At 37.9% G+C, this 21,190-nt stretch overlaps 2 protein-coding genes across 3 annotated transcripts; one reads left to right on the forward strand and one right to left on the reverse strand.

Annotated features, from left to right (window-relative positions):
- Window positions 1-2,480: 2,480 nt before the first annotated feature.
- Window positions 2,481-14,277, forward strand: tescb (tescalcin b). Of its 2 annotated transcripts, XM_084046745.1 has the most exons (9): window positions 2,481-2,725; window positions 4,278-4,347; window positions 4,642-4,722; window positions 6,820-6,959; window positions 7,131-7,192; window positions 7,721-7,825; window positions 8,240-8,287; window positions 8,811-8,884; window positions 14,138-14,277. In XM_084046745.1, exons 1-9 carry the CDS (start codon window positions 2,662-2,664, stop codon window positions 14,151-14,153), a joined length of 660 nt encoding a protein of 219 aa, XP_083902871.1. In that variant the 5' UTR covers window positions 2,481-2,661; the 3' UTR covers window positions 14,154-14,277. The 2 variants fall into 2 exon arrangements, with proteins under 2 accessions (XP_083902871.1, XP_083902872.1); XM_084046746.1 differs by lacking the exon at window positions 14,138-14,277 and having other exon boundaries at window positions 8,811-12,274.
- m17 (IL-6 subfamily cytokine M17) lies at window positions 13,732-16,430 on the reverse strand. The gene is made up of 3 exons (XM_084046744.1): window positions 16,364-16,430; window positions 14,652-14,800; window positions 13,732-14,500 (listed from the first exon to the last, which is right to left on the reverse strand). Exons 1-3 carry the CDS (start codon window positions 16,416-16,418, stop codon window positions 14,036-14,038), a joined length of 669 nt encoding a protein of 222 aa, XP_083902870.1. The 5' UTR covers window positions 16,419-16,430; the 3' UTR covers window positions 13,732-14,035.
- Window positions 16,431-21,190: the final 4,760 nt, after the last annotated feature.

Consider the following 21,190-nt stretch of genomic DNA (forward strand, 5'->3'; position numbering starts at 1 on the left):
GGTTCAAAAGTAGAGGTTATTACATTTTGGTAGTATTAAATATTTTGCAGATGCTTGTCTCATTTATAATGTTTTAAATATGTTTTTACCTCCTCCACTGAGTCAGTTCATAACACAGAAGGACAGTAATGGCAGGGCATCAAGGGAAGCTATCAGAGGGACTGCGACAAATGTAATTAACAAACTACTATAAAAACTGGTCAAACATTGGCCAAATTGTCAAATAATATAAGATAGCCTGGAAAGCAGACAAATCTGTCGGTGCAAAAACAAATAATTGCCCTCTATGCAGTGATATTAGTCTGGCTAGTGGGGTCCCCAGTTCAAATATTTTGGGGGGTCGCGGCCTGAAAAGGTTCAGAACCACTGCTTTAACAGACCTCCTGCGAGGCCATTAAGGGGCCGTTACACTAATCTTATATCCGAGGGACAGGCCTTCATTTTTCCATACACCTGCTGGCCAGAGTCCCTCTGTTGTTCTGGAGGTTTTGCCCAGAGAGGGGAACAGCCCAGGAATTCCTGAGGTCTGTTAGAGTGGGATCCTGTGGGGAGACGTCTCCCAATAGGTTCCCACTCTAACAGACCTTTGTTAAGATTGGGATCATATGGGGAGACACAGAACCTCCCAGCTACCCCAGCCAGGTACCCCATATACCCCATACCATGGGTACCTGGAGGTGCCTGGGGTAAGCTCAAAACAAGAGTCAATAGCATCAGCAGAATAACCTGTTTTTCATGGGTGCAACCCACATTCTTTGCCACGCTGCTCATCCAACAAATGCATGTTCCTTACAAATTGCAAAAAAATGCCCAAAAACATTTTAAAGGGAAATAAACAGGCTTTCCAACGGTAAATATATAGAGAAATAATCTTGACTTAAGGCCTTTGCTCCTGTGTCGAGGGAGGCAGAAATGTCCGAGAGTGGGCTCAACTGGGGTGATCTCGAAAGAACCGCTAAAAACCGAGTGAAATGGAGGATATTATTGTTATAAGTCCAGAGAAATAAACTACCAAACACAAATTTCCAAACTTTTTGTGCTATTTTTATACTTTAGGGAAGTTATAGTATATATAGGCTAAAATGTGTGTGTGTGTGTGTGTGTGTGTGTGTGTGTGTGTGTGTGTGTGTGTGTGTGTGTGTGTGTGTGTGTGTGTGTGTGTGTGTGTGTGTGTGTGTGTGTGTGTGTGTGTGTGTGTGTGTGTGTGTGTGTGTGTGTGTATATACACACACAATGGTTATGTGTGTGTGTGTGTGTATATACACACACACACACACACACACACACACACACACACACACACACACACACACACACACACACACACACACACACACACACAGACTCCCACACTCACCATGAGAGACCATATTTTAAGCTCATGTTTATTTTTCTATTTTATTTTATTATATATCTTGGTATGGTTCATTCTTACTTTTGTTGCTTTTGCTGCTATGACACCTAATTATTTCCCTCCATTAATCAATAATTGTTCTTATGTCTCCAGAAGTAATTTCCAGTATTAAGAATTGGATTAAAATAGCTTCAAATAAGATATAGTTGGGATACAGGATAGGTGGGCACTAGGTACATCTGGGCACCTTGATGTAAAATTGGCTATTTTATCCAAAATGTTAAAAAAAAATATATATATATGAAAAATGGTCTTAAGTAATGTAAAGTATACATGATGGTACATCATTATCAGACTTAATTTATCATTCAACTTCTTGTTTATGCCCCGATGGTTTTGGTATCCATGCCCACTCGTCCAGGTGCCCAATTATCTCTACCCCTAAGTACCCACTTGTCAGGTGCCCACATGTCCCTAGTGCCCAGATGGTCTTGGTGCCCAGTTGTCATACCGCTCCAATAAGCAAAACAGTGTGGCATTATCTTTCCCTTTTTTTGCACTATTGAGTTTTAAGATTTTTTTTTTACCATATTACCATTTTTCACCATATTACAGTACACCGTACACCTTGCCCTATAATGTCTGTGATCTTACGTTTGAAATACATGAAATGTACGTAAGATCACAGACATTCTAGGGCTACAGTGCACCCATCTCCACAACTATCAAGTCGATAATAAAAATATCAAACTTTCTGAACTTTCTTTTTATGCTGAACCGAACAGCATCCTGCAGAATATTCTTTAGTTAGCATAGTAGATGATAGATAGCCTATTTCCTCCTCGTGGCGAAACGGCTGACAGGCAGCCCGCAGGGCCGTTATTTATGAATAAGTAAATCCACATGAATGAATAATGCAAGCTGCACAGACAGCCTGTTGTCACAAAAACTGTGGCGTCGTTAGGACAGAGTTGCGGAAGTAGTGCACGCTTTGCAGAGGATGAAGGGTTTGATAGAGAGAGAGAGAGAGAGAGAGAGAGAGAGAGAGAGAGAGAGAGAGAGAGAGAGAGAGAGAGAGAGAGAGAGAGAGAGAGAGAGAGAGAGAGTGTCTGACTTTATGGTCTGACTGCCTGTGCCTTTAGCGTAGACAGAGCTCCGCCAGCGATGCAAGATAATAAATCCTATAATACTCTCTAAACCAGGCCAGTACTTTATATACCTGCAGTGTCCGTTTCAGAGCTACTACAGCCAATCGGTCTTGCTTGGCGCTCGGATTGGTCGGCGGGAGTTACAGTAGAGCCTGCAGCATGGGGGCTTTACAGTCATTACCTGATCACCACGAATACATCGATCTGGCGGAAAAGACGGGATGTGAGTAAACAATGAATGCGTGGTGTATCTAGGCAACTGACATGGCTCTGGTGTCCACTATGTGAGCGAGCGATTATTTCTGAGCAGACAGATACCAGAGGATTTGCACATAAATGTAGCCTGAATGAGAATTTAGGAGGAATTCTACTGCAGTGTGCAGTGGTGGAAGAAGTACTCAGATATTTTACTTAAGTAAAAGTAGCAATACCATAATATAAAAAATACTCTGTTACAAAAATGCCTGTGTTCAATATATTACTTGAGTAAAAGTACAAATTGGCATAAAATATACTTTAAAGTACGAAAAGTAAAAGTACTAAAATGTTTGAAAATATCAGATCTACAAGCTCACAACGGGTCGCACATGTATAAAATAGGGCTAAAGGGGTTATGTATTTTTTTATAATATAATTTATATCTGCAAAGTAACTAAAGTTTTCAAATAATTGTAGTGGAGTAAAAGTACAATATTTGCCTCTGAGATGTAATGGAGTAGAAGTAAAAGTACTGAAAATTGCAAACACTCCAGTCAAGTAAAAAATACCTCAAAATTGTACTTAAGCACAGTACTTGAGTAAATGTACTTAGTTACTTTCCACCACTGCCTACCTGCTACCTCTAAATATGCCAGTCTTCCTGGAGAGGAGGGCCTATATATATTCCAAGATAGCCTTATGTCTAATGTATAGCAACCTGGAACAACGTGATACTTATTTAGGTATTGGTGCACAGTCACACTCACTGCACAGAATGACTTATCACGAGTTGGGTACTGATGCAATAACTGAAAGTATGCTGAAGGGGAGCCTAAACAACACTTTAGGCCTGAGTCACAGTTAATAATAGATGAGACACCTTGTTTATCTACGTTTGAGAAAACATGCTGAGAGGGTTGAGTTAATAAATAAATAATCATAGAGCCATTTCTTTACTGTAGGGCTGTGTGGGGCTATTTAAGGTTTGACTGAAATAGCTAGGCTATATTCCCAATAGACTTGAGCAAGTATTGAATCATTTATCTATTGTACCTAAGTAATTAATTCATCTCATTAATCTCTCTCTCTCTCTCTCTCTCTCTCTCTCTCTCTCTCTCTCTCTCTCTCTCTCTCTCTCTCTTTTGCACATGCACTCAATAGAAGATTAGTAGTACAACTCTGTAGATGTGACTGAGGACTGATGACAGAAACAGGATTTACATGTAATATGAATAAGCAAATCTGCTCATGCCACAATACTATTTGCCTTACAAAAGGGCAAGTCTGGTGTCATGAAACCAAAAACGTAAAAATGTTGACTAATTGTTTTATGTTATGATTATTCTATCGAGTACTGTACATGAATTGAATAATCGAGAGGCATGTTTTTTATATATCAACAAATCGATTAACCCCTTACGCCCTATTTTATACTTTGTTGCACAACAGTGTCATGCAAAAATTGTGAAAATAGCAGCTCACAACACGCGTTGGCACAAACCGCATTAGACCCATTAAATTGGTTCTCAGAAGAGGAGAATATTAATTCTAAGCCTCACAATCTTCTCTATTCTTAGTTTCCTATGAACAGATTGGAATTTTGCACAACCGATTCAAGCAGCTGAGCCGTGATGAAGACACTTTGCAGTAAGTTGATCTTTAATTGTTTTGTTACCGATACCGACATACACAAATGCTTAGAAATATTCTGAGGTATATAGCCTTCACTTCATTGTGAACAACACTATCATTCTATTCAAATGTCACATTATTCATATCAGTTTGCTATTAGTTTGCTGTGTCATGTGTGTCTGTTTTTCTTTGCATATTGTTTTTCCTGGATAATTGCACATTTTCTTTAGAAATGGAAACCTGTTTAACAGGTTTTGTATTTGCTTGCTGAGTTGTAGAGCCATGCTTTTTTGTATTTTATTTCTTAAGGAGAGAGGATTTCAACACTGTTCCAGATCTGGCATGCAATCCCATCCGTTCCCAAATCATAGAGGCCTTCTTTGACAGAAGGTATTGTACTTATTATAAGTCTTAGTGAGTTACTGAATATTGCCAGGCGCTATGGACTCTGGTACACTTGAACATGGACTACTAAGATGTACATCATTGAACTTTGACAGATGCCTGTTAAGGTTCAAAAGTAGAGGTTATTACATTTTGGTAGTATTAAATATTTTGCAGATACTTGTCTCATTTATGATGTTTTAAATGGGCTTGCACCTCCTCCACTGAGTCAGTTCATAACACAGAAGGACAGTAATGGCAGGGCATCAAGGGAAGCTATCAGAGGGACTGCGTTGTACAACACAGATGTACAGTGACACCACGTTTGGGTAAACAGTCTTCTCTGTTAGAGCCTCCCAGTCCCACTACTGGATCAGACTTCTTACAGAATTAAGAGAGAGCAAACATTAAAGGATTTTTAGGTTAGATTTAAACTTAAGAGATGGCTTAACACAAGCCAAACTCACAATAATGGTTAATCATATCACCTCAGTTCTGACATTGGCACGAAAAAATAACTTTTATACCTTTGGAAAGACAGTTCATTTCCCTTTAATGGTGGCCCATTTGTAAGGAACATGCATTTGTTGGATTTTTGAAATCTCTGCTATTGCCAAACAGCTTTTTTTGCTGCTGCCATTGATTTGTTTTGAGCTTCCTAGTCCAATTGCCCCCAGGTACCCATGGTATCTGAGGGTACATGGAGTACACGTACATGCCACTCTAACACAGCGGTTCTCAACCTGTGGGTCGGGACCCACTGGTTGACACACCTCCTGTCCCCACATGAGGGTCCAGATGACAGTGAAGTGAAAAAGTAAGACCTTTTTAATACCTCAAAAAAAGAAAGGAAAAAAAGACCATTACTGCAGTAAATGTAATCAACAAACTATACTATAAAAGCTGGTCAAACATTGGCCAAATTGTCAAATAATATAAGAAAGAGGCAAACATTTTGAAAATAGCTGATCTACAAGCTCACGTTGTGAGCTTTTTGATCAGCTATTTTCACAATATTTATCTGTGGAGCCGGGTCAAACTAAATGCAATGCCTCAACTCCTACGATTCCAAGAGCTTGGCAGTTTGGGGGGTCCCTAGCCCTGGTCCAGAGCGTTGGTGAGTTCTCTCTAACGCCCTGTCAGGCGCTCGGCTCTCAGCCCTGACAAAGAATTCCACTGCCCTGCGAGGGCTCCAACTGTAGTAAAAATAAACAAAACTACTTTGCTACTCACCGAAACAAAGGCTGTTTTGTGTTATTGAAAGTCTATTCTCCACGGTGGGAAGCTGTTAGAGAGAACTCACTAACGCTCTGGACCAGGGCTAGGGGGTCCCTAGCCTGGAAACCAGACAACTCTGCCAGTGCAAAAAAATAATATCTACGCAGTGATATTAGTCTGGCCATGCCAGGCTAGGGGGTCCCCAGTTCAAATATTATTTCTGAAAAGGTTGAGAACCACTGCTCTAACTGACTCCTGCCACTAATCTTATATCCGAGGGACAGGCCGTCATTTTTCCATACAAAACACATTCAAGAGGGGAAATACTGTACTCTCAAATGCGTAGTCAAATGTAAATTAACTAGAAGTTCGGGCCGCTACGCGGCCCGAACGTCTAGTGTGACGCGTCGTTCACTTTGCAGTGCCACCTTACAGGCACCTCACAGTGTGAGAGAGAGTTTTGTGCTCTCCTAAATCCACGGCAGGCTTTGAAAGTACCCACTTCAGAAAGAGGTGACGTGCATCACCTCGTCAATGACCAAAACCCACTATGGAAGCCGTCGAACTGGTGCGATCTGACGGCATCCTAGAATTTATAGGTAGGATGTGATGTCATGCGTGATGTCATGCTGTCGTGATGTCAGATTACGTCACACTGGCGTGATGTCAGATTACGTCACACTGGCCACATGCAACGTTCGTACATACTGACAACCGACATGGCGCAGGATTCAAATTGTATATATAGATAGCTGTAATTGACACATCACAAGCAGCCATTCCACAATATATACTGTGGAAGTGGGTATATACCACCTGTAGATGGAACTATGGTAAGTAGTAGTGTGTCAATTATGATCCTAATGAAAATGTTTGTCTCTACAGAAACTTTCGACAGAATAGTGCGGGGAAAGTGGATGAGATTGGGTTTGAAGAGTTCCTGATGGTCATGTCCCATTTCAGACCTCCAAAACTGCATTTGACAGAAGAACAGCGTCTGTGTATCCGGAAGGAGAAATTTAGATGTATGTTCACACAGGCTGATCACAATCTTGACAAAAAATAGGACATAGGGTTTAAGTGGTTAATTATGTAAAATGTGCTTTTTTTATTTGTGTAACATCAAGATAGTATCGCACTCCAACTCACTAATGTAGAAGAATGGTCATCTGTAACAGTCTCTCTTTCTTCTGCAGTTCTATTCAACATGCATGATACCGACAATGATGGCACAATAACCCTGGAGGAATATAGACATGTAAGCCTGCGCTTAAAGGAGTAGTTCACCCAAAAAATACTTATTTTTTATCAATTAAACACCCCATGAAGCCTTGAATTCATGAATATTTCAGTTTTTGTTGCATTCCTAAGCCAATAGGATAATAATTTGATGACCGGCAGGTCCCCATCAAGTCTCCTAACGGAGACGCCGTCAAAGTATTGGCTTAGGAATGCGACAAAAGCCCAAAAATCTCCATGAATTCAAGGCTTCATGGGGTGTGTTATTGATAGAAAATTGGTAATTTTTAGGGTGAACTACTGACAATAAAGTACCGTTACAGTTATTATTGTGTTGGGTGGTGTGTGTCTGTCTGTCGTAAGTCTGCGGCAAAATATTATCATCCTATGACATATATTATGATTAACTACTGTATGGTTAAGAGGACAGTTTGACCACTGTCATTTGAGGAAGGTCTTATTTGTGCCACAACCAGTTTGGTTTAAGGTAGATCTTCTTTTGTGGAGATTGTTGTCATTGATCTGCCGTGGATGTGAATTGTTTTAGGTGGTGGAGGAACTGCTATCACTTAGTGGAGCACACGTGGACAACGCCAAGGGCATTACTGATTCTGCCATGTTGGAGGTGGCCAGTATTTCAATGGGTCATATGGTATGGAAGCTATGTCAAGATTATGTTTTAATTGAGTTGAATCTCTTGCGCTTCAGCCTCTCCACAATCGGAGGAGTCTGGTGCTCTCAGAATACAACAATATACTAGAAACGGTAATATGGGCTGCTTCTCAGTGTCTGAACCCCAAGAAGATACAGTAACAAACAATATCATTTAATGGTATATAAGGTGCAAGCAATGTTTCAAGGCACACTTCGTTTTCTTCAGTCAAACGCAGTGTGCATCAAACATGTAATCTTAAATTATTAAAGTGAAACTTGTGCTTCCCTATCTTTGAGTTTAAGTCATTGAGAAGTGGCCCATAGAACTCTTTTTTATTTTTTTATTAACTTATTTACTTACTTATTTATTTAATGCCTGAGCATTTTCAGTAAGTGTATTTTCTACACCCAGGAACCTGATGAATTTTACGAGGGGATCACGTTTGAACATTTTGCTAAGGTCAGTACAGTAATACTTAAATGTAATTTCATAACTGCATGCTGTAAGTGTACTTAAAACCTACAGGTAATGTTAATGTGGATAGCAAACAAACAAGAAGTAAGGGCGCACACCAGTGCTGAAGAGGTGCTGACCATGGTGCAGAAGATTGGAGACGAAGGCCGCACGACTTGTAGCCACGATGCAATACATTTATTGACAACCCAGTGTTTCGACCAACTAAAGTCTTCATCAATGATTGATCCCTGACCAAGATGCAATACATTTATTGACCACGCAACGTTACGACCAACTACGGCCTTTGTCAGAATCCCTGACAAAGACCGTAGTGGGTCGAAACGTTGGGTTGTCAATAAATGTATTGCATCTTGGCTACGAGTTGTGCAGCCTCTTCCTTCGTCATGTTGATAGTATTGAATCATTTGGAAATAATAATAGGATATTCATGAGTTATTGTTTTAAAGATTGCCACGTCATCATTAACATTACTTTACAAATACTGATTTCAATATCTCCTTTACAGTTACTGGATGGCTTTGATATTGAATCAAGAATGAGTATCCGCTTTTTGAATATGGACACGACAACCTTGTGCAAGTGAGTCCCAGATATTTATATATGCAACAATTCTAAGCGGTTAAGTTTGTGTGCATATTTATCTTTGATTATATATTTAATATGCTGTCTAGATGCCTCTGACACCAGGTTTTTCTTTGTGCATTAAACTTATGCCTTGATAACTATGCAAATACAAATATAAAAGCAATATGGATGGTATGGATTTAGCATTCAAATATATTTTTTGCAATATTATATGATACAATAGCCAATCTATTCAATATGAGTCGTCACCAGGGTATGACTACAGTTACTATTGTACACTAGGCAGTTGCAAGGGTGTTTCTTGATGGTTTCTTGGTGGTTGCTAGGTGTGCTACCTTGTAGCTACTGTTGGGTGTTCTAGGTAGTTTATTGGCGGTTTCTATGTGGTTTCTGGTCTGTTGCTATGCATTTGCTATGGTAACTAAGAGGTTGCTAGGGTGTTTAAGGAATAGCCAGAATCACCCATTGGTGTGTGAGATATAGTATGTATAAAGAAAATGGGGATATTAACATTAATTAATTCATAATTATTGAACGTGAGTATTTGCTTACAGCAACAAACCAAATACCGCTGTCAGATAAAGCAATAATCAATAATCAAGTTGCTGAGTAACAGACAGCATTTCTGTGTGCATGCAAATATGGTAATCAGGGATATATATTTATTACTTAAATAAAGATTGGCATGATATAATATAGATCACAAACTTTGGATTCACATCTCAACAACTGTGACTCTTAACATAAACTAAACACACACTAAAACATCTAAAAGGTTGCATGCTCTGCACCCCGCATTTCCACTGTCTAAGACACCATGAATTGGAAATCATTGTGCCTTTCCTATATTCACTTTAATGGTAATTTTCTGATGTTTACATGTACATGTGAAATGAAATTCACTTTAAGATTAAACATTTGTGATTTTCAAAATAGTCACATTTTTTAAAGTAAAAATAAAAGTATTTTTGGAGAATATTAATTGGGTAAATGGAGAAGAGGTAACGTGTTAAAGTTATGCATCACCATTGTTAGTTTTCATTATCAAATGCATTCCTTTCATGAATATTCTCATTTCATGTCAATACCCATCCCTTACAGGACCAAAAACATAAATATACAAATTTACTTTAACTTCTTAGTAAGTGAAAGTTGCACGAGAGGCACAATTTACACAAAGGATTGAAACAATTATTTGTAACAGAGCCAAACTAAAAACGTATCCCAAGCTTTCTCTAAATATTCAGCAAATGCAAATCCTTGTGTTCAAAAAGCCATTTCAAGTCACTCTGCATCACTGAACCACATCAAATCTGAGTTTTGACACTTATTACATACAGTTTTAAGCAACTCATTGCATAAGGGACAATAGAATACAAAGTGGAACTCAATTCCATTGATATCACTGAATATATCAATCAATGTTATTCATTTATGTGCTATCGTGGCATCTAAACATATTTATTTGGATGACTAGTCCTTTCACGTTGTTGTGGAGAGCATATTCTGTTCCGGTGACATTGAGGGTTTCCTGTGGATACAAAGATATTATTGTTTGCAAAAGAAAATGGATCTGGTGTTTTTCATGTGGTAAAGCCTCCAGGCTATTCACAGGAAGAACACTGTCAATGTGACATGGGAACACACTAAACACTACAAAACTGCTGTCCAAATTATTGGCCCTGTCTGGCTAAGTTGCTATCCTTACTACAGTAGTTGTCTTGAAATGTTAGGGCCTCAGAAATTTTAAGTTTCATTATTGGACCAATATTAACTAAGGCCTTTGGACTACATTGTAGTGTGTATCGGTTTGACCACTTTCAAATTGGAGTGCCTATTTTGGGCATGTTACAGGCAAAGAAAATCAAAATAAATAGTAAAAATAGCAGATCTACAAGCTCACAAAGCATTACATTGTGACATGTTGTGAACTTGTACATGTTTTTTATAGGGCTAAAGTGGTTAAGAGGTAATTGACTGCCTCTTGATGTAGTTGCAGATTAGCTGAGCTCTCTTCTTACTCTTATGTATGACTTCACACACATTTTAAGAGCACAGATCAGTACTCTTATACTGAGAGATGAAGTCACAGGGAATGATCAGTGTTTACCCACTTAAACCCTATATACTTTGTTGTATGTCAAATGGCAGAAATTCTCAGATCTACAACCACATCGGGTTGCAATACCACACATTGTGAGCTTGTAGATCTGCTATTTTCACTGATTTCACCTAATTGTGACATGCCCAAAATAGGGATACTACAGTTCATGTTGTTAATAGCGTGAAAAGGGATAACTGAAGCATTGGCATGATGTCCACTGGACTGCATAGCATGTATCACATAATACTGTGTGTATTTTCCAGCAGCATAACATAGGATTTTCAAAAGACTGGTTCCCAGCTTTTATGTGCATTATGGGATGTGGCTCTTAAAGTGTGTATTATGCAAAACAAGCAATTCAATTCATGTTATTTTCTACACAGTAATACACAAGGGAATGCTATATTGAGAGATACTGACACTGGTGTACTGCAGTTGTAGGCACAAGGCCAAAGGTGCCATTACCACAGTATAGCATAACCTTGAGTGCATTATTTCTATTACACCACAGATTAATTATTAATATTCATGATTAGCAAATGAAGAATATTATAATTACAGCATTGTGGGGAAAATAAGATGGATGCGTTCAGAGTGATACATCGAGAGATATTGGCACTCATTAGTCTCAGAGTCTCAGTCAATCATTATGCAAGATCAGAACACATTTTTGTATAATTCATTTTGAATAACAAATATTCTATCCTTTTGGAGTGTCTAAGGTTAGTGCTCGATTCCAGGAAGTGTGTATACCTGCCCATATTTTTACTCCAACCACACTGACGCATGCCTAAATTTGATCTATTAACAGTGCCTAATATTAACTAAAATTAATACATTTAAACCCATGCCTAAAAGTTAACATTTAATTAATTAAACCTGTGCCTGAAAATAACTTCATATAAAACATCTCTGGCACTGTGTATAATTTTTCTGTTCCTATATTTCTTGGCATGAAACATTAACCTTCCAACTGCTGTTTTGGATGCATTTACACTGTTATTTGTTATTTGTCTATGCTGCCCTCCAGAGACCAAAACATGTAAAACAGTTTCAATGTTTTTTCTTTTTATCTGTCATCTGTAGGCTACTATTTCACAAAATGTGTATTCTATGAAGGTATGCATGGTGAAATACATTTGAGTTATTTATTTGCAATAGCTTATCATATTGAATTATAGTCAGCCCCATACAATCTAGGTTTACATTGTGCACCTTTAGCATGTAGGTATACCTGTATGTAACCTTTTGTACACAATTTAAATAAAAGGCAAAAAATGTTGCTGTGGAGACTGATCATGAATTTTGCAACTAATACTCATCGAGCACCAAAGAGTACATTGTACAATGAATGTACAATGAATAAATGAATAATGAATGTTTATTTTCATCCCTTGTCTCAAGACACCAAAAACACAATTATACAATGTTATGTTCACTTCTATAAGCCATCTGAATGCTTAGAATTCCAGACCACTGACCCAGGCTAGTCCAATCCAATAGATACAGATTGCTCTCATTTTCACACTGCCATAGTTCATAGCATGTTCTCAAAAGTACTTTCTGAACTGTCACGTTTCCATATGGAGCCATTTGGTTTTGATGCCTTGCCTCTCTGAAGGTACTGTATTTTGTTTCTAGATATTTTGACATTCATTGATGTTCTAATATCAGGCTAGATAGTGCTTGGAACTTTGTTTGAGTGTCACTGCTTAATAGGAACGGCTGCATGATCTCAAAATCAGCTCTTGATACACAGTCACAGTCCATTGACTTTGCTGTCTATTGTTAATGTAATATGTAAACAAAGATGTTTTCTGTACTGTTCTGATTTCACATTAATGTACAACCAGTGCTGCCCAGACATACCCTGTGTTTTTGCTCTAAATAAAACTCAACCGTTGAGTTATAACAGGGAACTTGATTCATGACCCAGAGTGAATCCCTCACCAACTTCCAGTTTCTTTGTGAAAGCTTGTGACCCAAGGAAAACTGTTATATTAAGAGTAACCCAACAATTAGCAGTTGACCACATCGTCCCTGGTGTCTATATCGTGGTCATTTAAGTCCAGCCCACTCTGTGGTACACACATGCACATTCACATTCATTTTCATGCATGGACAGACCCCTATACACTTTATACACATACAGTCAGGCCCATACACACCCACACCTTGTGACTGGCCAGACAGCCTGCCTGTTTCACAAAATCTTTCCTATCTGTCTTCCAAGACATGCGTCACTGAACTGATATCACATAGTCAGCGTCTCAGCAGCTTCCTCATTTGCTTTTAACCTCGTGGACTGCCTCTATGCAGAACACAGCTGTGTTGTTGTTTTCGGGGTTCTATTTGCTGGGGAGAATGGGGGGAAATCCATGCCTGTGCTTTTGATATTTTGTTCATTCATTTTTTATCATCGGTGGGGATATGCTTTATCCCTGCTTTTGGTCAGTAATACAGTAATTCAATACATTCTTGTCCTTTGGGGAATGTAGACTGTCTGATATGTTTGATATGTTTTTATAATATAACAATTTAACAATTTAATTAAAAATGAACCCTGCACCCTTGTATCTTACTAGCCTGGGATTAAACCCAATCAATGACAATGCAATGTACAAAATACAAATAGATGACAATCACTCAAGTAGTCAACTTATTGTAGGACATTGACATGTTGCGTATTATGTGCATTATGTAACTACAGAAATAAATATGAATATTGACTTATAATTGGCAAGTTTTAATGATTCTTTATGCATCACACTCAACATGTGTTCATCAACAGTGTATTGGACCATGCAACAAATTGAACATATTGGACCAACTTGACCTGGCCAAAAATGACACTAAATGTTAAAATATGCATTATTTAATATATTCCTCTGTCATAAACATATAATAAATAATAAATAACATAAATATAAACTCAAAGAAAATCAATGATGAGCCAGCCACCTTGATTTATCCTAAGTCCTCAATTACCAGTGTATGTAACTGTTGAAAATATACAGTATGAGGCCACATTTTGTTCATCCTCAAAACAATGCATTCGTTTGTGTCCTCTTCTTGCAAACTTTGCTCTTTAGAGTCCTCATTTCTCTGACAACATTTGACAGGAACTCCTTGTATCTCTTAAGCACCACACAGCCATAGACCTTCTGTTGGAAGACGTTCTGAGAGGGAGGCAGTGGCGTCGGTCCCCCTGCTGGCTCTGGTAAAGGTAGGTTTGGGAAGAGATTCTGATAAAGGCAGTTTATTTTATTGGACAGAGTGCTGCTGCGATCGCTGACTTTCATGAGTTCTGTGAGCAACGTGCTTCCAGGTAACTGTAAGTCCGTCTGCTGCTCAAATACCCTTTTATAATGTGGGAAGAAAGCTTGCAGATGTGTATATATGCTTGCTATTCTCTCGGAAGGGTCCAGGCCTGCGATGTTGGGGTCAGGAACATTGTTAAAGGATGTCTTGCAGAACAGCTCTGAACTTTCCCCTTGACTGGCCTTCTGCAGATGGCAAAAAGCAGATCAAATAGAATCACTTGTTAATTCCACTGGAGCATTTGCACCAATGTTAATATCACACAAATATACATAATGTCACAATCATCACATTTAACACACTGTGACAAAAAGAGAAACCTGACTCTGTACTTACATATATTCTGATTAGATCAACAGTTTCCTTATGTATGAGCCTGGTTAACTTCAAAGACTGCTGTAGAGAAATCCCACACTGTTGGTTTCTGCATGGTGGGACAGTTCTTGTTGAATCAACAGTCATGACCAACAGAATGGAGAGTAACGCTGAGGAGAAAATGTACTGGTCAGTCAAGAACATACATCACTTGTATGAAAGCTAATTACTTGATATTGTGACTAGGAAAATACAGTATGTTACAAGGAAAATATGTTTTACAGTCTAACATAGGGCATACATAAGCAGGTATAGATCTGTCTTGAGAATTAAATGAATCCAGGACATAGGAGTGTTATGGTTTAATTGACAAACACTGAACCAATCGTGCGTGCGTGTGCGCGCGTGTGTGTGTGTTAGAAAGCAGAAGATTGGATGTGTGTGTGTGTGTTAGAAAGCAGAAGATTGGAAGTGGTCAGCAGTTATTAACCACATTAACCCTGGCATCCTTTTTTTTTTTTTTTCAAAACCAGTCAAAAATAGCTGATCTACAAGCTCACAATAAGTCACATGGGGACTCGTTGTCAGCTTGTAGATCGGCTATTTTCACAATTTGTCATACAATTAAGTATATAGGGCTTATAGTCCAGGGGCCGAGCCATATTTTGGTACCACCTAAGGTGACCGTAAAGTTTTTGTATTTTTGTCTTCCTACATGTCTCTAGTTTATATTTTGGTATGATAACCCTTCCAATCTTGTAGCTTAATGGCAGTTATCACTACCTACCGGCTAATGTATCCGGTAGGAGACACAAAGTAGAATCTTTGTGTCTCCTACACCCGGGCATCAAATTATTGCGGCAAAAAACAAAATATATCCATGTATTCAAGGCTTCATGGGGTGTGCAATTGATAGAAAATAAATATTTTTTTGGGTGAACTCCTCTTTAAGTTTCCCAGGGGGACTCTCTACCCATTCAGCTGTGACCACCCTAGACCGAAGGAGGGTCAACTTTTACAAGCTTATGGAAAGCAGTCTTTTTGCAAACACCAAAAATCTGAGAAGTTATCAATTGCACACCCCATGAAGCCTTGAATACATGGATATATTTTGTTTTTTGTCGCAATAATTTGATGCCCGGGTGTAGGAGACACAAAGATTCTACTTTGTGTCTCCTACCGGATACATTAGCCAGTAGGTAGTGATAACTGCCATTAAGCTACAAGATTGGAAGGGTTATCATACCAAAATATAAACTAGAGACATGTAGGAAGACAAAAATACAAAAACTTTACGGTCACCTTAGGTGGTACCAATTTGTGAAAATATCAGTGTTGGCCCCTGGACTATTAAGTGGATCAAATAATTCTAAGACCAACACGTTTGTATAATCGCAAAGCTACAGGATTCACAGACCCATGCACTAATAACTCCATCAGACACGCAGAGCCATGCAAACACAGAACATCATAATCTCCACTGTTGCAGTGGTCTCATGTACTGTATGTTCATCACATTTTTAAACTTCTCTAAAGGTGCATTACTATGCGTTTGTTGGAAAGAGCCCCAAGTCTCTGACGATCAAAACTTCCCTTTCCCCATAGTATGAAACTTTGAAAATGCAGCCATCAGACATTATTGAAAATGCATTTTACTGAAAAGTCTCTAACATGATATTTTAATTGTAATTATAGGTGAAGTGACAGGTGATAATGATGTAAAAATTACTTACTTGTTGCTGGTTGTATTGACAGAGGTAAATGCATATTCTTTATGTGACCATTCATTCCCCACACAGTGCCACAGGCCAATTGTAGAGAGCTGTCATAATCACACCCCTTAAAAACTTTTTAAAGACTGAAACCACACATTTGTCATAAGAGGAAATGACGTGCTCTTTGTGAGGCAACAAAATTTCCCAGAATGTCCTCTTTTTTCAGAGTTTTTTTTTTTGTATCCCTCCCTTTACTTATAAGTCTACCCCATACCCCACACTTTGCCCACATTTAAAGGTTTCAATGAAAAGCATTTATAATTAGTAATTTTTGTAGTTTATTGTTACATACAATAACAAAAATCCATTGAAGGTTTTATTTGTGTAGAGAAAAGAATATACGCACTTCCAAAGGTAGGTTTAAAATATTCGGCTAAAACGAACCCGGCAAATTTCACAAATAAATGTAGTACTTGGTGATCAATACTATATGAGGTCAATGATCTATGACACAGTTTACCGTGAGATGCTGCTCTGTCGCCCTCTAGAGAGCATCAGTGAGAATGTGAGAATACATTGGATACCAGTAAGAGAAGTGAGTTCACTAGAGTACACCAGGCTGCATGACAATGATGTTTCTACACTGTACAAAGAAAATATGCTTCAAGGGGCCTACAATGAATTATTTAACCACTTAAGCCCTATATATACTTTGTCGCACGAGAATCCGGTCTTTACTGGGTGCCCGTAAATATAGTGGGTTGGTAGAGAGGCCGTCTGTTATTGAGAAGGTCCCTGGTTCACACCCTGGTCTGCCCAGTCTGTGTGTGAAACTGACCCTGAGCAAGACATTTAACCCCAGATCCCCTGGCTTCATATTAATGGCTCTTCCACACCTAATAGTAATAGTTATTTCACATTACAGTAAGTGCAAATGACAAATGCCCCCAAAACAACTAAAGGGAATTTGTTTATTAATGTATTATTACAATGGAGGAATGTTTACTGGTGACAGCTTTAATCACTTTAATCTGACCTGGCATGACCCCTGGCAAAAATCAAAAATGGCAAATCTACAAGCTCACAATGTGTCACATCGCGACAGAATGGCTATTTTTGAATAGCTGAAGTATAAAATAGGGTTTAAAAGTGACTAAAGCACTTGTAAATCCTAATTAAAATAAAATATAAAAGCTTGTCCATGCATTTGTGTGAGTATTGTCTAGACACAATCATAGCACACCACAATTCAGCATTAACACCTAACAGAGCTGCCTTCAAGTTCCCTGTTATTTAAAAAAGAAAAGAAAATTGATTTTGCAGTTGTGCTGTTATAACTAGTCTATATATGTCCTTTATTATGTATCTTTAGCACTTTAATCTAGCGTGTCTGTTTGTTTGTTTGATTTGCGTAGCTTCTTTATATGAGCACTTTAACCCTGAAAATCTACAGGAAGTAGAGGTCACAGGAAGGTCACATGAATAGAATTTCTCAATCATATACTTTTTTCACTGTAAAGGGTTGGGTCACCTTAACCAGTGTAGGCAATGCAGCTATGTCATCACTCCAAAAGTTTAGACTTTTCTAAACTTCCTCTGTGCTGTGGTCATGCTCTCATAAGGCTGTTGTATTTCATTGTGAATTAAGCAGTGATGCATCTTACATTAGATAACATCATTCATAGAAATTTCCAAGGAGGAAGGAGCTTGCAATATTACGTTTTTGCGGCTTAGCATACCTTGTCTTTCTGCTTCACATTCCTGTCTTTTCATACAGTACAGGATGTGAATGTAGCATGGTTGTGAAATCTGTCTTTCTTAGGAAAGGTTTGTCAGGTTAACAACACCACAACCGAGATGACATCGTCATCAGAAACATTATCTCTATCAATCTTACAGCCATACCACCCTGAACATGCCCAATCCCGTCCCATCTTGGAAGTTATGCATGTATTACCATGACCATCGGATCAGCCAGCAGGTGGGTGAAGCTAAAACTGAATTTCCCCCGCAGGATTAATAAAGGCCCTCTTCTTCCTTCTAATTAATAGACACATACTACACACAATAAAAGTTGCTCACCTATAATATAAGGGAACAACTAATTATATTATTAGAAATGTGTGATCTTGCTAATTATACAACAGAAAAGTATGCAAGGTTACAGGAATAGGAAAGAGGTTGCATCAGTTTTAATGAGTACTAGATGTTCAGGCCAGCCCTCACATCTACATTTTCAGGAAAAAGCTTGTTTGTTATACCACTGACTACTTGAGAAAGGCAAGGGGAAGCACCTCAACTCCGTCAGCATTATCTCAGGTAAACCTTGACCGCCACACCACAAGCTCTCTACCATCCCCCGGGGCTTTCCAGTTGCTCCAGTTGTTTCCAAGTAAGTAACTGTTGCAGATGTGTGCCACAGACTTGTCAACAGTTCAAGGAACTTATAGTTGAATTAGTTGAATGCGTGCCAATCTACACAGACATAGTGAAAAAAGCTTGTCATCAACACCCAAATCAAACCCAAATCAAACAGTCTGGGTCAGACCACAGGAGATCGAGGAAACACAGGAAACTCAGAACTGTAACTTCCCTCATAACGACTACACAGCAGCAGGGTGATTTACTGAAAAATGTTCTCTTTCAAGTTTCTGGTTCAGGTTTCATGTTCTGTATGTGTGCATGTAAGCTAAAAATAATATGAAGCATACATTTTATATGGTGTAGGGAAATGGTAACAATACATACTGTAAGCAAGCCAAAAGTATGATGTTGCAGTCCTGACCCATTATATCAACATGAAAAGACAACCCCACACGTTAAAAAAAGCATTGCCATAGGATGTAGGATGTTGATCAAAATACATATTATTTGAATAGAATCTCTTTTATTTTGCCTTTGAACCACACAGGAAATGTTTTTTTTCTCTTTCATTTTGGGAAACTCCCTGTTATTTCTACCTAAATATGTATTTCTAACATCTTAAGTCACACAATTTTGAAAAAGTCTCAAGCAAACCACTATCAAGACTGAAGCAGCTCAATAGCACTGTCGTGGAACTATTGGGCCACAGTTTTTCATTACTGGGCAAAAGGCCTTACTGAAAAACATTAGATTAATAACCAATGTCAGAACGTTGGCTTGGAGGTGAAAATGCTGAAATCTGGAGAAGCTATTTCATTTCTTTACATGCTCTTTTCAAAGGAGTAGTAAATAATAATAATAATAATGTTAGCAATGTCAATTCATTTAAAGATTTAGGCTTTTCCACACCATTAATATTGAGCCTCATACTGTAGGTATAAATATAACATCAGAAATATATACTCCAGATAGCCAATAGTAATGACTTGTGTTTTAGTTTTTTATATCCTTTATCTCTCACCCCTGTGAGGAGCATGATGTTTCATTGATGTTCTGAAGGGCTCCTGTCAAATGTAACAGGGTTGCATTCAAGACCACAACATTAAACAATATATTTCAAACTGATCTGTGATAAAATAGCATTTAATTTATTTTTTTCATACATACACTTCATTTTTTAGAGGGCGTCATTGCATGGGATACTCTAAGTGTATTCCATGAGTGTTTGAAAAACATTATACTATTTTGAATCAAGAGGGGCTCAAAATGCTTCACAATGAACATTTCAAAACATTTTGTAAAACCCATGAACATGAATTTAATCCAGTCTTCCTCTCCAAGACAAAAACTACAAAGGCTAATGGTGGTATTTGAAATTAAGCACCAAACAATTGTCTTTCCATTCTGTATAATGGAAAAAATTGTGCAACGTGTTCTGTTCAATGACAACAGTGAACATTGCAACGAATATGTAAATCTGGTCACTAGACACTAATTACTCGAATGCAACCCAGACCAACCACTTTTTAGTATTACTTTTGTATAACCAAAGATCTAAAGAAGATCATTAAACTTAATAGGAAGTCTGTGATTCGATTTAACAGCATTTATAGAACCCCATATTGTAGTTGTTTGACATAGCAACATATCGAGCTAATGTATGACCATATATTGTAACAAAAAAACGAAAACAGAAGCAAAATCTTTATCATATAATATTAAGTTCTGTTATCAATAATAGACCAGTGTCTCTGTATGCTCTATCTATATTATCATGTACAAATATTCATATCAAAAGTTATACAGCACAATTCTCACCATTTTCCTTTACAAGACCTTTGATTGCTGAATATTAAATGATTCACAAATTTGGATGGAAGAAACAATGGTGCCGGCCTTGTTAAACAAAAAATAATATAATATATATATATATTTATATTTATATTTATACTGTATATATAAAACATACATACATAAATAACTAAAAGCTGCTTCATAGGCACAACTTAAATCAAGGCATTTGTGAAATTATCATATTCAAATATGGCGCTTATGTCCAGTATCCATAGGCTTAAAACAAAATGCTATGACCACTTTTATTTACAAACAGCTAAAATCTCTGACAGATTCATGCGTCACTTCACAACCTGAATTTGTCTTTAAAGTGCATGCAATAATAAGCAGTTTTACCAAGTGGAATCTTGAATTGTGATAAGATACAGGTTGACCAAACTAATGCCAATTGATCCTACATATCGTCGCTGTCGGGTAGAAACCTTGTATCTCCATATTTATATATATTTTAATGTGACGTGATCTTTTTTTATATATATAAATTAATGCCCTATCAATGCCATATGATAGTGTCGTGCAAAATTTGCAGGAATAGGTGATCTACAAGCTCACAATGCGTCCCATAGTAAGCTTGTACATCTGCTATTTTTGAAAACATTTAGAAAATGTTCTCCTATAATGACATGC

This window comes from Gymnoscopelus microlampas (assembly GCF_963454915.1).
Source record: "Gymnoscopelus microlampas genome assembly, chromosome: 21".
NCBI classification, from domain to species: Eukaryota; Metazoa; Chordata; class Actinopteri; order Myctophiformes; family Myctophidae; genus Gymnoscopelus; species Gymnoscopelus microlampas.